Genomic DNA, 17758 nt, shown 5'->3' on the forward strand with positions numbered 1-17758 from the left:
GAAATAATTTTAAATAACTATTGCCATTCATATCTAAGAACATGGTTATTGTGATCATATGGATCCTTATATGAAATGGTGCAAGGATATACATTAACTAGAAAATAAAAGCGATGCTGAACAGAATGCCGCTGGGAGCTTTTGGTTGGACCCATCCAGTGCACGCTCCGTAAATTTTTATGTTGTTTATATGGTGTGCTGTGGGTTACAGTCTGGTCTTTGCATTAATTTGCCATTGTCTTTCTCTCAAATATTAATGAGGTGTAGGAGTGATTCCGTCCCAGATAGACATTTTTTTTTTTTTAAGATTTTTTTTTTTAATTTATTTGTCAGAGAGAGAGGGAGAGAGAGCGAGCACAGGCGGACAGAATGGCAGGCAGAGGCAGAGGGAGAAGCAGGCTCCCCGCCAAGCAAGGAGCCTGATGTGGGACTCAATCCCAGGACGCTGGGATCATGACCTGAGCCGAAGGCAGCTGCTTAACCAACTGAGCCACCCAGGCGTCCCCCAGATAGACATTTTTAAGGTGAACTTAAAAAAAAAAGCTTTTCCTTTAAAAAATAATTTTTGTGGAAGACGGAAACTGCTTCATTAGTGATTGCCGGCAAAATCTCCTAATGTCTTTCTATAAGCTGTTTAAGCTTAGTATTAGAAATGAGGGCTAGAGAATTTAATTAACCAGCTTAGAGGATGCAGTCTCTCTAATTTAGGATTTCCCTTTGAGAAAATTATGTAGTTGTAGAAGGAATATCATACTTTAGACAAGTCAGTTTTTGAGTTATTTAGTGCTGCCATCTTGGGCTCTCCATCACATCTGTGTCATAGATCAGGAAATTGTGCTTGATTTGAATTAGATTTTTAGTTTTTAAATTGATAATTGCAGCATGGCATGTTGTTGGATTGTGTGCGGTATTTATCAGACTTAGGAAAGGTGAAAGTTAGGTGTTTGGAGGCAATGATTAACTCATCTGTTTTACCAAGGGGACACATAATTAGCTATTAGGTACTCTGCATTTAGCCAATATAATGGGTTTTTAGTCAACCAATGAATACTTTGTTATGCGAGTGTTAAATGTTAACACTTTTGCATTTTTAGACTTAGCTTTAAAAAAAAAAAAATACTGAAAAACCTCTCATAACCCTTACCACCCTTTCAGCCATAACATTACATTGCTTTGGTTTCTGCCTTTTAATTTCCCCAGGGGTTCTTTTTATTTAGGAAAAGGGTGAAAGATGTATTTGTTGAAGTACTACACCAGTGCTTCTGTTAAATCCTTTTTCAACAAAGAATATGTTACTTGAGTGCCTCATGCACAGGGTGCGTATTTTTCTGAAAAGAAAGTACCCTGAAAGAAGTAGTTTTTAGTGTGTGTTTATTTCATGTCTGCCAGTTTATTTTTTTGCTTAGAAATTTTCTAATGCTTTGCAATTTGTAGCCATTTTTCGGTTAACTGAATGTATGTATGTTTGTATGTATATACACACACATACACACACAAAACAGCCAAACTTTAGAAATTCTTTGTGTATTTTAAAGCAGTTGTCTTTCCAGTCTGGTGTCACACGTCTCCTAGTCCCCTTTAAAATGCTGCGGAGGGCGCCTGGGTGGCTCAGTGGGTTAAGCCGCTGCCTTCAGCTCAGGTCATGATCTCAGGGTCCTGGGATCAAGCCCCGCATCGGGCTCTCTGCTCAGCAGGGAGCCTGCTTCCCCCTCTCTCTCTCTGCCTGCCTCTCCATCTACTTGTGATCTCTCTCTGTCAAATAAATAAATAAAACCTTTAAAAAAAATAAAAAAAAAAATGCTGCGGAAATCCAACTTTAGATAGGATTTCAGGGAAAGTTCAGTTTCCTGAAAGATCAGTTTTCAGGGAAAGTTCATTTTAGAATATCAGTGATGGAGTAAATATTTGCTTTCTAGAAACTTTAATTAATCCTTGTTAATGTGAGATTAATGTAGATGATATGAATATGTGTTCATGGGAAATTTGCCCCTTAAGTGTTTCTCTGCTGAGTCTAACTCACTACTGACCAGGTACAAGTAATGCCATTGAAAAATGATTTGATGAAGAGTATTTATTTTTTTCCATTTCTTAGCAGCACATTATAATTGCAGTTTTTGGTCTTTTTGATTCTTTTTTTTTTTTAAGATCTTATTTATTTATTTGACAGAGAGAAAGATCACAAGTAGGTAGAGAGGCAGGCAAAGAGAAGGGGGGGAAGCAGGCTCCCTGGTGAGCAGAGAGCCGGATGCGGGGCTCCATCCCAGGACCCTGAGATCATGACCTGAGCCTAAGGCAGAGGCTTCAACCCACTGAGCCACCCAGGCAGCCCCTTTCTGATTCATTTTTAATGACTGAGGATCCCACATCTCCTTTGCTTATGAGGATTATGCCTATTACTGTTTGAAATTAAAGCCGAGGAAAAAAAAAAAACTATTCACCAAATAACAGTAATAAAGTTGTTAATATACCTTTAATAATAAAGAACATACCTTTATGAACAAAATAACTGTAGTCCCCAAACAAAAGATATTTTAGTGGAAGAGGTGTCTTTGTATTACATTTTTGAAAATCTTCATAATGTCTGTCTTTGTGGAAAGAGCTGGATTTTCCTGTCTCAGTGTTCATTCTGTTGTGATATCACACATCCTGTAGCCTCTGGAAAATTAAATGTACGCTTGGGAAGGAGAGTTTAAAAGGTCAGTGATGTCTAGGTAGAATTATGGGGAAAAAATGATCTTTAAGAACCCATGAAAGAGTTTTGGGGATCCTGTGGGTATATCCTGACCACATTTTGAGAATCGCTGCATTTATAACATTGAAGAAATGTGTATGGGTACTAAAACAAAATAAATCTCTCCCCTCTTGTTTTCTGGTTTCTCTGTGTATAAAGTAATACTCATGCACAAAATTAACTGTGTGTTGGTGGAACTTAATAGAAAAATGGGGAAAGAAAGATGAATTAAACAAAGGTGTAACTGACTCTGAAGATGTTTGGTTTTGTTGTCAAACAGCAGTGATCCCTCTAGTGTCCTCCAACTCACTTGCCTCAGACATTTTCAGTGGCCACGCTTATGTCACAAGCCATTTCTCAAGTGAGACCTCCAGCCCCCCTCCAAGATTCCAGTAGCAAAGATTTTTAAAAAAGTGTTGTACATGAAGGGAATGTGTCCTACACCCCTCCCCTGTTCTCCAGCTGGGAAGGGAAGGAAAGAGAAATAAAATTTAACGAGCACTTTTACTATGTGCCAGGTGCTTTACATATGTTATTTCATTTAAATCCTCAAAACAACCTGAGGAGGTGTTTCTAGCCACATTTTGCAAACGAATAGAGGAAGACTCAGAGAGGTTAAATAACATGTCCAGAGCACACAGCATTTAAATGAGAGAGCTTGACGGGAATCAAAATGCCTCTATTATTACCAAAGCTTTTACAGTGCCGTGCCTTGGTTTTTGCTTTGCTTTTCTTTGGTCTGGAGATTGAGAATGTGGATACAAATGTTTTTTTGGGGCTCACTGATAAAACCTGATGGTGATGAGACAATTTGCCCTGTGAGGTTTGCTCTTATGGGATTAACTGTCTTTGACAGATTGTATTTTGGAAAGCCAAGTAAATACGTTTAAGATAAGAAACATAAGAAAAGGTTTATGTAATTTTTACATATTTTTACATAAGAAAAGGTTTTACATAAGAAAAGGTTTATGTAATTTTTTTTTTAGTTTTGGTTCTTCGAAAATTAATTGCCCATGTTTTACTACGAAGTGCAGAATTGCCCCTTTCTTTGTCCTCAGTTCTGTCATACAGAACAGTTAACTATACCAGAAAGAGATTTTTGTATTTGTGAATCTACAACAGTGGGTCATCAAAGTTTATCTGAACTCCAGAAAGGCAAAATCCATTTTTAGGAGCATTATTTTGTTTCAGAAACCCAAGAGACAAGACCAGCTGTGGGTAGGGAGTAAGGGCTGGAGGAAGGATGGCTTATGTAGCTGTCTAGGCATTGTTGAGGGAGGAGTATTCTTGTTTCTTCTGTGGGTGCTCTGGCATGATTTAGGACCAGCTGAGAGTGAGTTGGGATTTCAAAGATTTCTCAAATCATGAGGACCACACAATCCTAAAAGGAGGCCTGAGGAAGTTCCTGCATACTGACTTAGTATTGCATAGTCTTATAAAATAACATACCAGCACTTACTTATGTGTGTGTATGTAATTTTCCTTTATTTAAAGTGAAGTCAATCACCTCTAGCAACATCACCCATCCTAACCTAAAGGTAAAATGGGGCAACCCCCATACAAATAACCCCAGAGTATTGAATAGCTGCCATAAAACTAGTCAAATTAGAGGCACAGCTGGCCTGAGGGCAAAGAATTTTCTATGAAAAAGACTAACTGTATGGGAGAGGAGATCTTGTGATGGCTGATAGTGGAAAAAAGTAACAAAAAGCCCACTTAAAAAATACTGTCTCCTGCAGATGCCTGTTATAGGTAGTGTTGCCCCCATCACTTGGTAATACCAGATGGTCAGCTGATTCGGGTGGCAAGGTAGAACTTAAGACATTAGGAAATCTTTCTAAGAAAAATGGTTGGAATTTTTAAAGGAGTTTGGGTACTTGAAAGATGTCTAGAATTGATTAGAAAATGAACATTCATGAAATATCTTAATCTTTGGGGCGCCTGGGTGGCTCAGTGGGCTAAGCCTCTGCCTTTGGCTCAGGTTATGATCTCAGGGTCCTGGGATCCAGCCACATAGGGCTCTCTGCTCAGTGGGGAGCCTACTTTCCCCTTTCTCTCTGCCTGCCTCTCTGCCTACTTGTGATCTCTCTCTGTCAAATAAATAAGTAAAATCTTTAAAAAAAATCTTAATCTTTGATGATATCAGATTAAGTGTTACTCTGTAAGACGTGTATATGTTTGTGTGCTCGCATATATCCCCTTGAATTAAATTGTTTTGGCAATCACAATATTCTATAATTTACTTTTTAAAAGACTGTATGAGATTAGTAAATATTTGTTGTAATGAAGCTGAATAATGAGTTTTACCTTTGGCATCATTTCATGATAGCAGCATTCAATATACTTTACTTCTTTCTAACTTATGCATCTGAAACAGTTTTCTGTAAAACTATGTGAAGGATTCATCACTTTTCTTAAGGGGCTCTTCTTTGGTAGTTAAATCAGCCTGTTTTGAAGCCCTGTTAAGTTATCCCCTTACAAACTAAATACTAACTAGTCTAGATCTTGGATCTTCAATTGTCTTGACTTTGCCTGTGATTGGAGAAGTTCTCCAATATTACTTTCATGGAGAGACAAAGATGTTGACTTTGGTGGACTAGGAAAGATAATAAGCTGGGAAGGAGCATCTTAATCTGTGCCTGTCCTGTGGATTTTAAATTACTGTATGCTTATAGTACGTCTGGTATATAACAAGGTAAGTTTCCCTTATTTTTTTTCACTTTTGAAATTTTCTTGTGTGTTTACTTTTTCTGTGACTTTCCTCATGGGAAAAAATCATTAAAAATTTTTAAAAATACGATTTTATATCACTATGTCTCTTTAATTCTTGTTTTCAAAAAACTTCTTGACTGAAAGAGGCAAAGGAGACTGGAATACTCATTCTGAAACAGATAATCCCTTTGTAAGAAAAACGAAAGTTATCATATTACAATAAATTTCTTGTCATGAAGTTTAATAGTAACTTTAGGGATTGTTCTTTTTAAATTGATTAATTTGGTAAAGATTATTACCACATGTTTCTCTTTCTACTATGTTACTATATAAGAATTATTAGGATGAAATTATATTACTCTGAAAGATTTCTTTGAGTAGTGAGTACTCTCTGGCCTGGTTATCATCCCGTGGAGAAGATAGTAAGTAGGGTTCAGATGCCCCCCCACCTGTGAATCTTAGGCATCATCTGGCTGTCATTGTCATGTTCTATGTCTGCCATTCCTCTCAGGTTTCCCACATGGTAAAAATCTTTCTCTTTGTGAATGAAGACGGTGACCTGCTCAGTGAACTTCAGTCAAGTAGCATAGATAGTGGAAAGCTGAAAGAGAGCCAGAGGCTTCCTTTTGGAGCTTAGGTTTCTGTCAGGTACCCAAAATCTTGAGGTAGATCAGTGTCCAGAAGTTTCCCCAAGTGATCTCCTTTAACCCTTACCTCTGAATTTGGCTATCAGAGAAAGAGGTGGAACTGAGGGGAAGTCCCCCCCCAATTTAGGATTAGCTTTCTACATATTTATAGGAACGTAAGGAGGAAGTTTTGTCCACTGGCCACACAGGCCAGGACTGACTGCTGGCAATGTGGTGGGAGGCAGTTTTCAGAAGTCTGTGAGCTCTTCCTATGGCTATCCAAGGGTTGGGGGTGGGGGAGGTGGTTGTGTGTGTGGGGTGAATGTCCCATGTCTGGACCATTATAAGCAGTGGCCACATGGCTTGTTGGTCAGGGAGGATGTGGAGGATTTGTGTATAGTTCTAAGTTTAAGTTGTGAAGCCCCTTTCCACTTGGCGATTTTGTATGCTCATGTGTGTGTGTGTGCATGGGTGTGTGTGAGCCCATTTAACAAACTTACATGTGTATCAGCTTATTGTGAGTTACTTAGACTGTGGTATGTATGAGATCTGGTGGGCTTTGCAGTTCCACCAATAGACATTGCTAATGGACATTGCTGTATTGGGGCATATGTTATGCATGTTACATAAAGGATTATTAAATAAACAAATTTATCTTATCAATGTGTGTGAAAAATCCACCCCAGAGTTGCATTTTTGGTTGGAGGATGCTAGCTAGTGTCTGCCTGGAATAAAGGTGGAGGGAAGGGAGAGTTTGTTCAGTAGAAAACCAAGCTGGCCTACTCTACTTGGAAAAGTTTAAAAAAGAAAAGGAAGAAAACCACAGTTTTGGAGTAATTATGGCTTATTAGTGCTGTGAACTAACAACTTCCTGTAAGTGTGATGGCGGCTTATTGCTATAAGTGTTTTTGTAAGGCTATGTCAAGTACTTCAGCATGTCTGTTGAATACCATTTCTTTTTTTACCTGTAAGATGTGGAGAAGGGGAGGTGCGGAGGATGTTTGAGTGGCCTGAATGTTTTTACTTGAAAATAAAAACTGTCATTTTTTTTTTCTTGGAGCTGTCAAGTGCTACGCATTTCAAAGAATTAGAAATCCTTTATAGCATCTGAAGGCAGCAGCTAAACTCTCTCTTCCCTTTCTCTCACATAGGTTTCCACTTGAGTGGCACAGTGACAGAACCTGCAATACAATCGGAGCCAGAAACTGTTTGCAGCGTGGCCATCAGCTTTGATCGTTGCAAGATTACCTCAGTGACCTGCAGCTGTGGAAACAAGGACATATTTTATTGTGCTCATGTTGTGGCACTGTCTTTATACCGCATCCGCAAGCCAGATCAGGTCAAACTGCATCTTCCCATTTCAGAGACTCTCTTTCAAATGAATAGAGACCAACTACAGAAGTTTGTACAGTATTTGATCACAGTGCACCACACAGAAGTTTTGCCAACTGCTCAGAAATTAGCAGATGAAATTCTTTCCCAGAATTCAGAAATCAACCAAGTTCACGGTGAGTTACAGACATTCATTCTGTAGAGTTCTTCTCTTATTCTTTTTCATTTATAAATTCAGTTCTTCTGCATAAAAATGAATTAAATGTGATTTTAGGTCATCAGCATTGCTCTTAAGTAGCCAAGAGAGATTTAAAAAAAAAATTAAATTGTTTTTATTACTGAAGTATAGTTGACATACTGAGATTTTTAAGTTTAGTTTTGCATCCTAAAATATTTCTTTTGAAGTGTTTTGTGTATTCTACTAGATACCAAGCCTTTTGTGCTCGGAAAATTTCTCATTTATTGAAATTTGTCTCTTACACTTTTTCATTTAGGAAAATTTCATCAGATACTAGATACTCGTTACAGGAAACACGGACTTAGTCATTTAATTCACCTTTGTCAGCTTTTATCAGTAAACTGACTTGCACATACTCCAATTTTTTTTTTCCTTTTCTTTTAAATTTTATTTTCTAAAGCTGGACATTTCTTTCTCTCCCTTCCTCTCTCACTCTTTCTCTTTTCTCTCCCTTCCCTCACTTCCTCCCTCTGTTCCTTCCATCCTTTTTTTAGTTGCGGGGGTGGTGTCAGGCAGAGATAGAGGGAGAAACTCTTAAGCAGACTCCACGCCCAGCACACAGCCTGACCTGGGGCTTGATCTCATAACCCTGAGGTCTGCCCTTAGCTGAAATCAAGAGTCAGACATTTAACTGAGCCACCCAGGCACTCCCAAAGCAGGACATTTCTGACAGGATGCCTCATAGGAGGAAAATAAATTATAATTATTCTTAGAAAAATATTACAACTTGTTCAGAGAGAATTTAGGAGATGACTATCACTGTGTATATGAAATCTCAAAAATGGTTTTTTAAAATTTTTATACATGGAACGTTATCTCATTTATTTGTAAACACATTTACCAGCTGCTTATTTTGTGCATTGCAAATACGGTGACTTACAAGAATATATGTGCAACTTGTCAGAACTACACCCACCACCTATTTCATAGGGTACGTTGACACAGGATAAGTAATACAGTTAAATTATAGGTTGCTGTGCTTTAAAAACATTTAGACATAATTTTAAAAATATTCAAAAATACATTGAAGAATGTAACATAGTCTTGACTAAGCAGCTCTTGGGCCTATCATTTTTACATTTCTTTACATTTTACATTTCTTTGGTTATATTGATGAGATATAGGACCAGTCACTTAACTCTATTCTTTTAGGTTTCTTCAAAGTCATTAATTATGGCTAAATTAATTTTGGTGAATATAAATGTTTAAGGAAAGTAAGTTTAAGGTTGTTTCTTGAAAACTTTTAAAATTGTGAGATAAAACATAGAAAAGTACATAAAATATGAATGTGTAGATTAATAAAGTGAACCCCAACACACAGGTCCCAAATAGACTATTCTCAGCACTAGATAGGGTTCCATATAGCCCCTCTCTTTTACAAGCTCCTTTCTCTTCCCCATGGCAGCCACTGCCTGGTTTTTATGGTAATCATGTCTGTGGTGGTTTGTGTTTTGTTGTTGACATCATTAAATACTAGTTTCAGTTTTACTTGGCTTTCATTCAAGTTGTGATTATAAGATTTATGCCAATTGTTTCATGTACCTATAGTTCATTCATTTTCATTGTTCTAAAGCAGCACTGCCCAAAAGAAACATAATATGAGCCGCATGTATAGTTTAAAATGTTCCCGTAGCCTATTTAAAAAGAAACAAGTAAATTAATGTTTTATTTATCTGAGTATTCATAAATAACAATTCAACAAAAAGTTGACATATTTTACTCTTTTTTCATAGTAAGTCTTTGAAGTCTGCTGTCTGTCTTATACTTAAAGTATATCTCAAACCACAGCATCATCACAATGCAAGGGCTTAATAGCCACATGTGGCTAGCTGTTAACATTGATGTACCTTATCGTACAGTACAACTCCAGAATATTCTAGTGGTGAGAATATCACTGTTTGTCCGTTCCACTGTTTTTGGATCTTGTTTTGAATAGAGTTATTGCAGGCATTATTTTACAAATTTGGTGCTGTAAGATACTTTTAAAATGGTTTTTATGTCAGAGGAACATCCATATAGCCATATTTTTTCTAGTACTCCCCATTTTAGGCTCAGCTTTATTAACGTGTGTAAAGCATTTTAGTTAGTAAAGTCTGCCATTGTTAAATAACAGTATTATAAACAACTGTGGCACTGAAGTACTTTTGACCCACCAAAAGCACATGCACTTAGGACTTTTTCAAGTAATATTCTGCTCTGTCTTATCTCCTGCCTCAGTCTTTTGCTTTTTGAAAATTCAGGCTAGTTTACAGTCATCTCAGAGATTTCTTTTTTTTTTTTTTTTTTATAAAGACTTTATTTATTTATCTGACAGAGAGAGATCACAAGTAGGCAGAGAGGCAGGCAGAGAGAGAGGAGGAAGCAGGCTCCCTGCTGAGCAGAGAGTCCGATGCGGGGCTCGATCCCAGGACCCTGAGATCATGACCTGAGCCGAAGGCAGCGGCTTAACCCACTGAGCCACCCAGGCGCCCCTTTTTTCTTTTTTCTTTTTTTTTTTTTTTTAAGACTTTATTTATTTATCTGACAGAGAGAGATCACAAGTAGGCAGAGAGGCAGGCAGAGAGAGAGGAGGAAGCATCTCAGAGATTTCTAAGGAGCCTGTGGCTTCTTACTAAATTATTCAGTGGAAGTGGAATAGCATATACCATATCTTCAAACGTTTATATGTTTTCTTTCTTTTTTTTCCCCTGAATTTGTATATTGCATTAGGGTTACATTATTCTCTGAGTTTTAGTTTATCCAGAGGTCCACATCAACAATCAGTTGTTTGTTCTGCATGTGTCTTCCTTATTTTGAAGAACAGCAGCGTCCAGAATTTCTTATCTACAGCTTCAGAAATTCACTTCCATGTTGAAATAGTAAGACTGACAAATCAATGTCATCTAAAGTTGGATGCGAGAAGGTGTTCATGTGACATTGTATTTCTTTCACAGTTTCTAAAATTAGAAGAAAAAGTTATCTAAGGAAAAGGCAAGGACAGAATGCAGGTTAGCTTTAGGCTTAATGTGATTTTCAAATAACTTTTGTATGAGAGCAGCTTCACAAGAGCAGTGAACTTGAATGGTTTATGCCACCAGCTTCCTGGTCATTTAATTTATCACCAATTTATTTGCTCCTAGCCTGGAAATGGGCCAATTACATGAGCCACTTCCTGCCTTCCATCTTAGTGTAACAAGTGGTAAAAGTAGAGAGGTAGGAAGCAGGTCATGACCTTAAGTAACAAAATGGGGAGTCTGCTCCTTGGAGGGTCTTATTTTAACTCTTAGACTGATGACTTACTAGAGGGTAGGATTAAAAATATTCTTCAGTTATTTGACCATATGATCCCACCTGAGTCCAAACACCCCCAAAGCATTCTCCATACTGTAAAAGCAGTACTTTTTAGTATGATCTTTTGGTTGTGTTTTTTCTTTGAGGAGAAAGATGTCTTGAACACAAAGATTGGTAAGAGGTAAGTTTTATTTTAAGGAGAAGCATCACTTTTACTTGGCTAGATAAATAGAGTCAGGATAGGATTTAGATTCAGTTATCTTAAAAGGTATCTTAAAGCCAAAGAACTTAAGCTTATCCAAGGCCTTTTTAGAAGAAAATCATTAATTTGTAAGTAGTTAACAAACTACATTGATAGTTGGATATTTGTTTTACTTGTGAATATATCCTAATACTTCTTCTTTTTTTTTTTTTAGATTTTATTTATTTATTTGACAGACAGAGATCACAAGTAGGCAGAGAGGCAGGCAGAGAGAGAGGTGGAGGCAGGCTCCCTGCGGATCAGAGAACCCGACGCGGGGCTCAATCCCAGGACCCTCGGATCATGACCTGAGCGGAAGGCAGAGGCTTAACCCACTGAGCCACGCAGGCACCCCTATATCCTAATACTTCTTAAAATTCTGTTGGTTGCTTTTCCTTTTTACAGTTGACCCTTGAACAACATGGATTTGAACTACACAAGTCCACTTACACCTTTTTTTCCCCCCAGTAAATATATGTATCATACTGTAAATGTATTTTCTGTTAAAATTTTCTTTTCTCTGGCTTACTTTATGGTAAGGGTATAGTATATAATACATATATAAAAATGCATGTTGATACTGTTGACATTATTGGTAAGGCTTCTAGTCAACAGTAGGCTGTTAGTAAGATTTTGGGGCAAAGGCTATATGTGGATTTTTGACAGCATGGGGGGTTGGCACTGTAGGGTTACTGTATTTTGAAATTTTTATTTTTATAAGAATTTTATCCTGAGGAATTAAAAGCTTTTTCAAGACAATATCAGGCACGTTATTCCTAATAATTTCCTTATCAGTTTGGTATTACAAATTTATAATTGTAGTAGTTTCAAGAGAAAGAAACTGAGGAGAAGGGGTTAGTGATATCCAAGGTCACAGATTCAGCGAAGATAGTTGAAATATAGCCTTAGTTATTGTAGTAGTTAAGTCCTTTTCAGTAGACTTTTTTTGCATTTCTTTGTGTTTTCATAAAATTTCCCTCACATGATTTTGATTAGATTATAAAACTAACTACTACAGGCTAAATAGTGGCTGTAAGATAGTTGATGTTAATGGCCCTCCAAGGAGATTGCTGGTTGTAGTTCTGCGTTGTTGTTTTTTTTTTTCCCCCAGCAAAATTGTTTGCTTTCAGTTTTATATTCTAATAAAACTTCCCAGCTTCTGCAGTCTTAAAAAAGATGCTGGTGTCTTTGCTAAGTACTTTTCTAGAAATTTACTGATTTCCACGTGCTAGTCTACCCTCTTAGTTAACCCTGCCTCTTCTGGTCCTTTATGTTTCCTATTAAAGGAGATGTATTATATAGGTAGCTAAATCATGAAGTAAGGACAGAACATTGAACTTAAAATCTGAAGGCCTAGAATCTATTATTGTTTCTACTCTGTATTACCTGAGTGACCTTGGGTGAAACTCATTTTTTTCCCCTCATTTAAAATGGTCATGATGTTCTCTAACAGCATTGGGAGAATTTTAATAAGATATACATATATAATAATAATAATACAATATAACTGAGTTTACTTCATGTTTAAGGTAACCAGAAGTACTCATAGAAGAGAGAAGAAACCAGTTGGGGGATGAGTGATATCAGAGTTGGTGGTCATCTTACTTTCCTCTAACTTTTTGGCATGTATTTCTTCTCCTTTTTCTCTTGGGCATTCTGGTTTCAGGACCGCCCCACTGCAATGAGCTAGCCTGTACTGGGCACATTCCCACAAAGGACAGACTGAGGGGCTGTCCTTGTCCAGTGTCCAGTGTCTAATGTCCAATAACAAGCTGGCATTGGTCCAGACTTGGAACAGTAGAGGGGTGGGGGTCATTTCATTGACCCTTTCACTTCTAGAGCTTGGGCCAGTCCCAAATGTAAGCTAGACTCCTCCCTGACTTCAGTGTCATGTGCCCAGAAACACCATTTCAGTCACAGAAGTAAAAGGAATATATCCATGTGTCAGATGCAGTTGATACAAGGCATGTAAGATCTCTTCCACCTCTGATTCTATGACTGTGGTGGGGATACTTCTGCAGAGATGCACGGGGCACTTGTATCATGTTGCATATGTGCACCTCCTGTAGTTCTACCCAAGTGTACACTTCTGTGTTGTTCTTTGATCAGACATTTCAATTTGTTGGAGTGTGGTTCTAATAAAACCAACAGCATAAATTCCATTCATGCCTGCTACTCCTGCTTAACTTAACTTCAGAATGCCTCTGTGTTCCAGCCATCTTCTGTATCAGTCCATTCAGACTCTCTTAGAGATTCCAAACAAACAAGCAGACCCACTTAGCAATCCTGTGTTCGTTGTGTGCCTTATTTTTAGTTGATTGTAAACTACATCAGGGCTGAAATTATGACTTGTGTATCTTGGTACCTTCCCTAAGGACAGTACTTAAGAAGCTGTAGGTGCTCAGAATTTGTTAAACAAAAAGTAACACTGTCATTTTTCATTCCATTTTGTTCTTAGTGGGAACTTGGAGATTTATTTTTGTACACATGCATGTTCCAAATCTAGCAGTAAGTGACAGTTGGAGTTGTTTGATGGAGGCCTTATGTTACATCTTTCTTCCTTTTGTTTCCCTGTAGATGGTCATGTTCAGTGTAATTGGGCTTGCATTAGCAACCAGTTTTTACAAGTATCCTAGGGAGATAATTTGGTCATTATAAGCATATTCTTTCTGTCATACAGTATTCAGGCATTGACAGTTGGTGAAACAAAGGTAAGATCTACTAGTGATTAATACAATTTGCAAATACATTCTATAGAAGAGAATTGAATTTGCTGTCCTAAAGTGCACCAGTGTGGAACTTAGAGAAAATTTAAATTAATTTTAAAAAGTATGTTGAAAAAAATGTATAGTAGTATAGAATTATATGAAGATAAAAAGACAAATCCTCATTGGCTTCTTCTCCCAACAGCTCCCTCCCTTAGTTTCCAACAGCTCTCTTATCCCTCAAAGCAACTGCTGTTGACAGTGTGGTTTGTATTCTTTGAGACAGCTTTCTTCGTGCACACACATACATAGTTTTAAAAAAACAATTAAAAATATTTTTCTTCATTTTGCTTTTTTCTCTTAATAGCTGATGGATAGCTTATGTTATTTCAAACATGTTTTAAATGTTGTATATAGTATTCCATAGTATGGGGATATTTAACCATTAACCTACTGAATGATTTTGAAGTTGTTTCTGTTTTCTCCCTACTATACGCAGGACCGCTGTGACTTTCCTTTATGTGTGCGCGTGTGTGGGTTTGTGAATTTGTGCAAGTATTTTTGGATAATAGATTCTTAGTAGTAGAAATGCCAGAACAAGTGGTACATGCATTTTTGAGTAATTATTGCCCAATTTCCCTCCAGAAATTACTAGGTTTAACTTCACATTTTAACGAAAACTAGATGTTTCTCTAACATAGTTTAAATTTTTTTTTTTTAAATACAAAATGAATACATGATCATGTATACATGATGGTCTTTACATGAAAAAACACTTCACTTCAGCAAAAGAGAAGTGATCTTAGAACTTAAGTGTCTTAATTTGGAGGAATCACCTCTCTAGTCCATGAGGAATTTGCTAGGGTAACACAGAGATAACCACTTTACTTTTAGCCCAATACCCTTCATTCTTTCTCCTTTCTCCTCCAAATCTTGCCTTCCCTCACACACTGTAGTCATCTCTGACACTCCTCACTTTAATGCTTTACACAGGATAGCTACCAGCTGTGATCAGGTTTCTCACCAGTCCTCTGTCCCTTAACTGACCTTATGTCTGTCCATATTGGCTCCATGAGCTTGTTCCCATCTCTCCCACAAATGGGTCTCTCATACCTCTCACTCTGAGACTCTTAAGAGTGTTGATGAGCTTAGAAGTTAGCCTGAGTGAGAGAGAATACCTTTGCTCTTCAGCTCTGTTAATGGGGGCAAGTAACTGAATCTCTTCAGGCCTCAGTTATTTTATTTGTAAAATATGGACAATAAAGAATATGCCTTTCATAAGGTCAGGAGGGCTAAAGAAGTAAATCTGAATTGCTGTTATCACTGTCATTGTGATGAGTCAGTTGACAGGAGTCTTCAGGGCAGTGGTAGATCTTTGAGGAAAATATTTATAAGCCATTTTTAAAAAATAACATCTTTTAAAATCTGAGCAAACTATTCTCAAAGCTTGCAGACATCATAGATTTCTCTCTCTCTCTTTGTGTGGGGGGGTGGATTTTATGTATTTATTTGACAGAGAGAGAGAGAGAGAGAGAGTCCCCAAGCAGGCAGAGTGGCAGGAAGGAGAGGGAGAAGCAGGCTCCTCACTAAGCAGAGAGCCCGATGTGGGGCTCAATCCCAGGACCCTGGGATCATGACCTGAGCCAAAGGCAGATGTTAACCCACTGAGCTACCCAGGCGCCCCGGTAGATTTCTTTTAATAGATCTGAAGTGTTGGGTTATATAAAAATAAGACTTTCTGAGAACTTTGCATGTAAATATTTGTGTTTGTGTACCAAGTGATATATTTTTAGCTAAGTTCTAGAAAATGACCTACCTGTTATGCAATCTGTTTACATGCTGAATTTTAAATGAGCATGGAGAGTGTACAAATACTTTGCTGCTTTTCATTCATATAAAATATGTGATTATTTCTATACATGAATAGTTTATTATTGAACTTTAGAGGTAAGTTGAATGATGGTAAGAAATGAAAAATAGGGGCACCTGGGTGGCTCAGTCGTTAAGCATCTGCTTTCGGCTCTGATCATGATCCTGGGGTTCTGGGGTAGAGCCCTACATAGGGTTCCCTGCTTGGTGGGAGGCCTGCTTCTCCCTCTCCTGCTCTCCCTGCTTGTGTTCCCTCTCTTGCTCTATCTTTCTCTGTCAAATACATAAATAAAATCTTAAAGGAAAAAAAGAAATGAGAAATAAAGTCAGATGAGAGGAAAATTTTGGAGGAGGAGCTGTAAGCCTTGTGATGGTCTATGTGAATTCCCTTGAGTTCTGTGCTGATGATGGTGCAACGTACTTAACTTCTTTGGCATTTAGCTGAGGAGAAGGTGGTTTGCTGAGGGAGCACAGCCAGCACATGCCAGCGTTCCCTCTGTCAGTAGCCTCTGGGATAAAGAAAGAAGATGGGTTGCCCTCTAACAGCTCCTGGAGAGGATGTCACACTTCTGTCATCGCAGTAACATTACGTAGGTGACCACAGAGAATGGAAGGTGAGGAAAGATCTGAGTGTTGCAGCTATCGAAATATTGTAAATGGAAATGAAGGCATTGGCCACTACTTTGGAATGAGGGTTTAAGGAAGAATAAAATGTAAATCTTTTTTCAAGTGTGTATTCAGTGCATGTTATTTTTCAACAGTCTTCAAATCCTTGTCCTCTCTAAAGAAAAACTTTTTTTGAGTCTGAATCATTGAAGTTTGCTGCCCTGCCCTTTCCCTCTCAGTGCCAGTGATCGAGGTCATGATTTTGCCTTCAGCTTGTTAGATAGGTGTACTGGCAACGTTTCCTAGCTTTAACAGTGGGCTAACTGAAGCTTTAGGAGGTGGCATTCTTCTGGGTCCCCTGAAAGAGGCCGAATGAATCACCTCTACAGTGTAGACATCTGCCTGCCTGCATTCCGCCTTTATAGACGGAAATTGGTAATTAAATTTTAACCAAAAAAACCCCAAACAAACAAAAAACCCCCACCCAATTGTACATAGATATAAATGGTTAGAACATTATTTAGACAACTGTATTGCTAAAGCAGTTAGGTCACAGTTAAGATGAGGAGGTAAACTAAAGCCTTTCGTTTCTTTTTTGTCTGAGTTGTTTTCCAGCAGATTAAGAAGAGAAAAGAAAGCATTAAGTTCCCTATTAGAACCCAAAGCTGTGAATAATTCCACATACCAAACATAGCATAAGCCAGCTGTGAATGTGTCTCAGTTTCTCAGTTTAAAATTTGCAAAAGGGTTTGGTGCTGCTTAATACTTAGAAGCAACTGTTTCCTTGACACGAGACAGATATTTCATTTGGTGCGTCTTAAATATGCTTTATTCATTAGACTGGAGCCAGAATACTTCCCAGTATGAAGATGCACAGTGTGTCACCATGTATAACATCCTCTCCAAATATGGAATCGTTCTCCTACCCCCCTGGCAAAGATTGTGATTCAGTACTTCTGAAGTGTACCTAGGTATCCATTTTTTTTTTTTTACAGTGTGCCTCAGGATTTTTGATACACTCTTAATTTTGAGAACTCCCAGGGTTAGGGAGTTTTGATATTGAGATAAAGCAAAACTAAATCAGAACCAGGTCAACTAATAGGGAAAGTCAAGGACATGGACAGTGTTCCTTCATGTCCATGAATTCTCCTTTTGCTCTCTTCCTATATAAGAGGGTAAGTGAAGTTCATACATCCCTAGCTGGGAATGAGAGACAGTTAAACTGTTTGATTGATTGATTGATTGATTTTTTTTAACCAGATAATTTTACTTTCCCTGAAGGCTTGAAACTTTGAAGAATTAAGCTTCGGTAATAAAATGCTCACAAAGATTAACTATACAGTTGTAAAAGTTATAGCATTTGTAATTATAAATATAAATAAGGGGTAAAAATATGATAGGTTTTAAAACTCTTTAATGGACCATTTA

General features: G+C 37.7%; 1 protein-coding gene across 2 annotated transcripts in view; it reads left to right on the forward strand.

The window, feature by feature from the left end:
* ZSWIM6 (zinc finger SWIM-type containing 6) overlaps nucleotides 1-17758 on the forward strand; it is a 220932-nt gene that overhangs the window by 143074 nt on the left and 60100 nt on the right. For both annotated transcript variants that reach the window (XM_047731664.1, XM_047731663.1), the window contains exon 2: nucleotides 7221-7577. In XM_047731664.1, the coding sequence (XP_047587620.1) occupies nucleotides 7221-7577 (357 nt within the window). The remainder of the gene's footprint in view (nucleotides 1-7220; nucleotides 7578-17758) is intronic.

This window comes from Lutra lutra, chromosome 5, assembly GCF_902655055.1.
Source record: "Lutra lutra chromosome 5, mLutLut1.2, whole genome shotgun sequence".
NCBI classification, from domain to species: domain Eukaryota; kingdom Metazoa; phylum Chordata; class Mammalia; order Carnivora; family Mustelidae; genus Lutra; species Lutra lutra.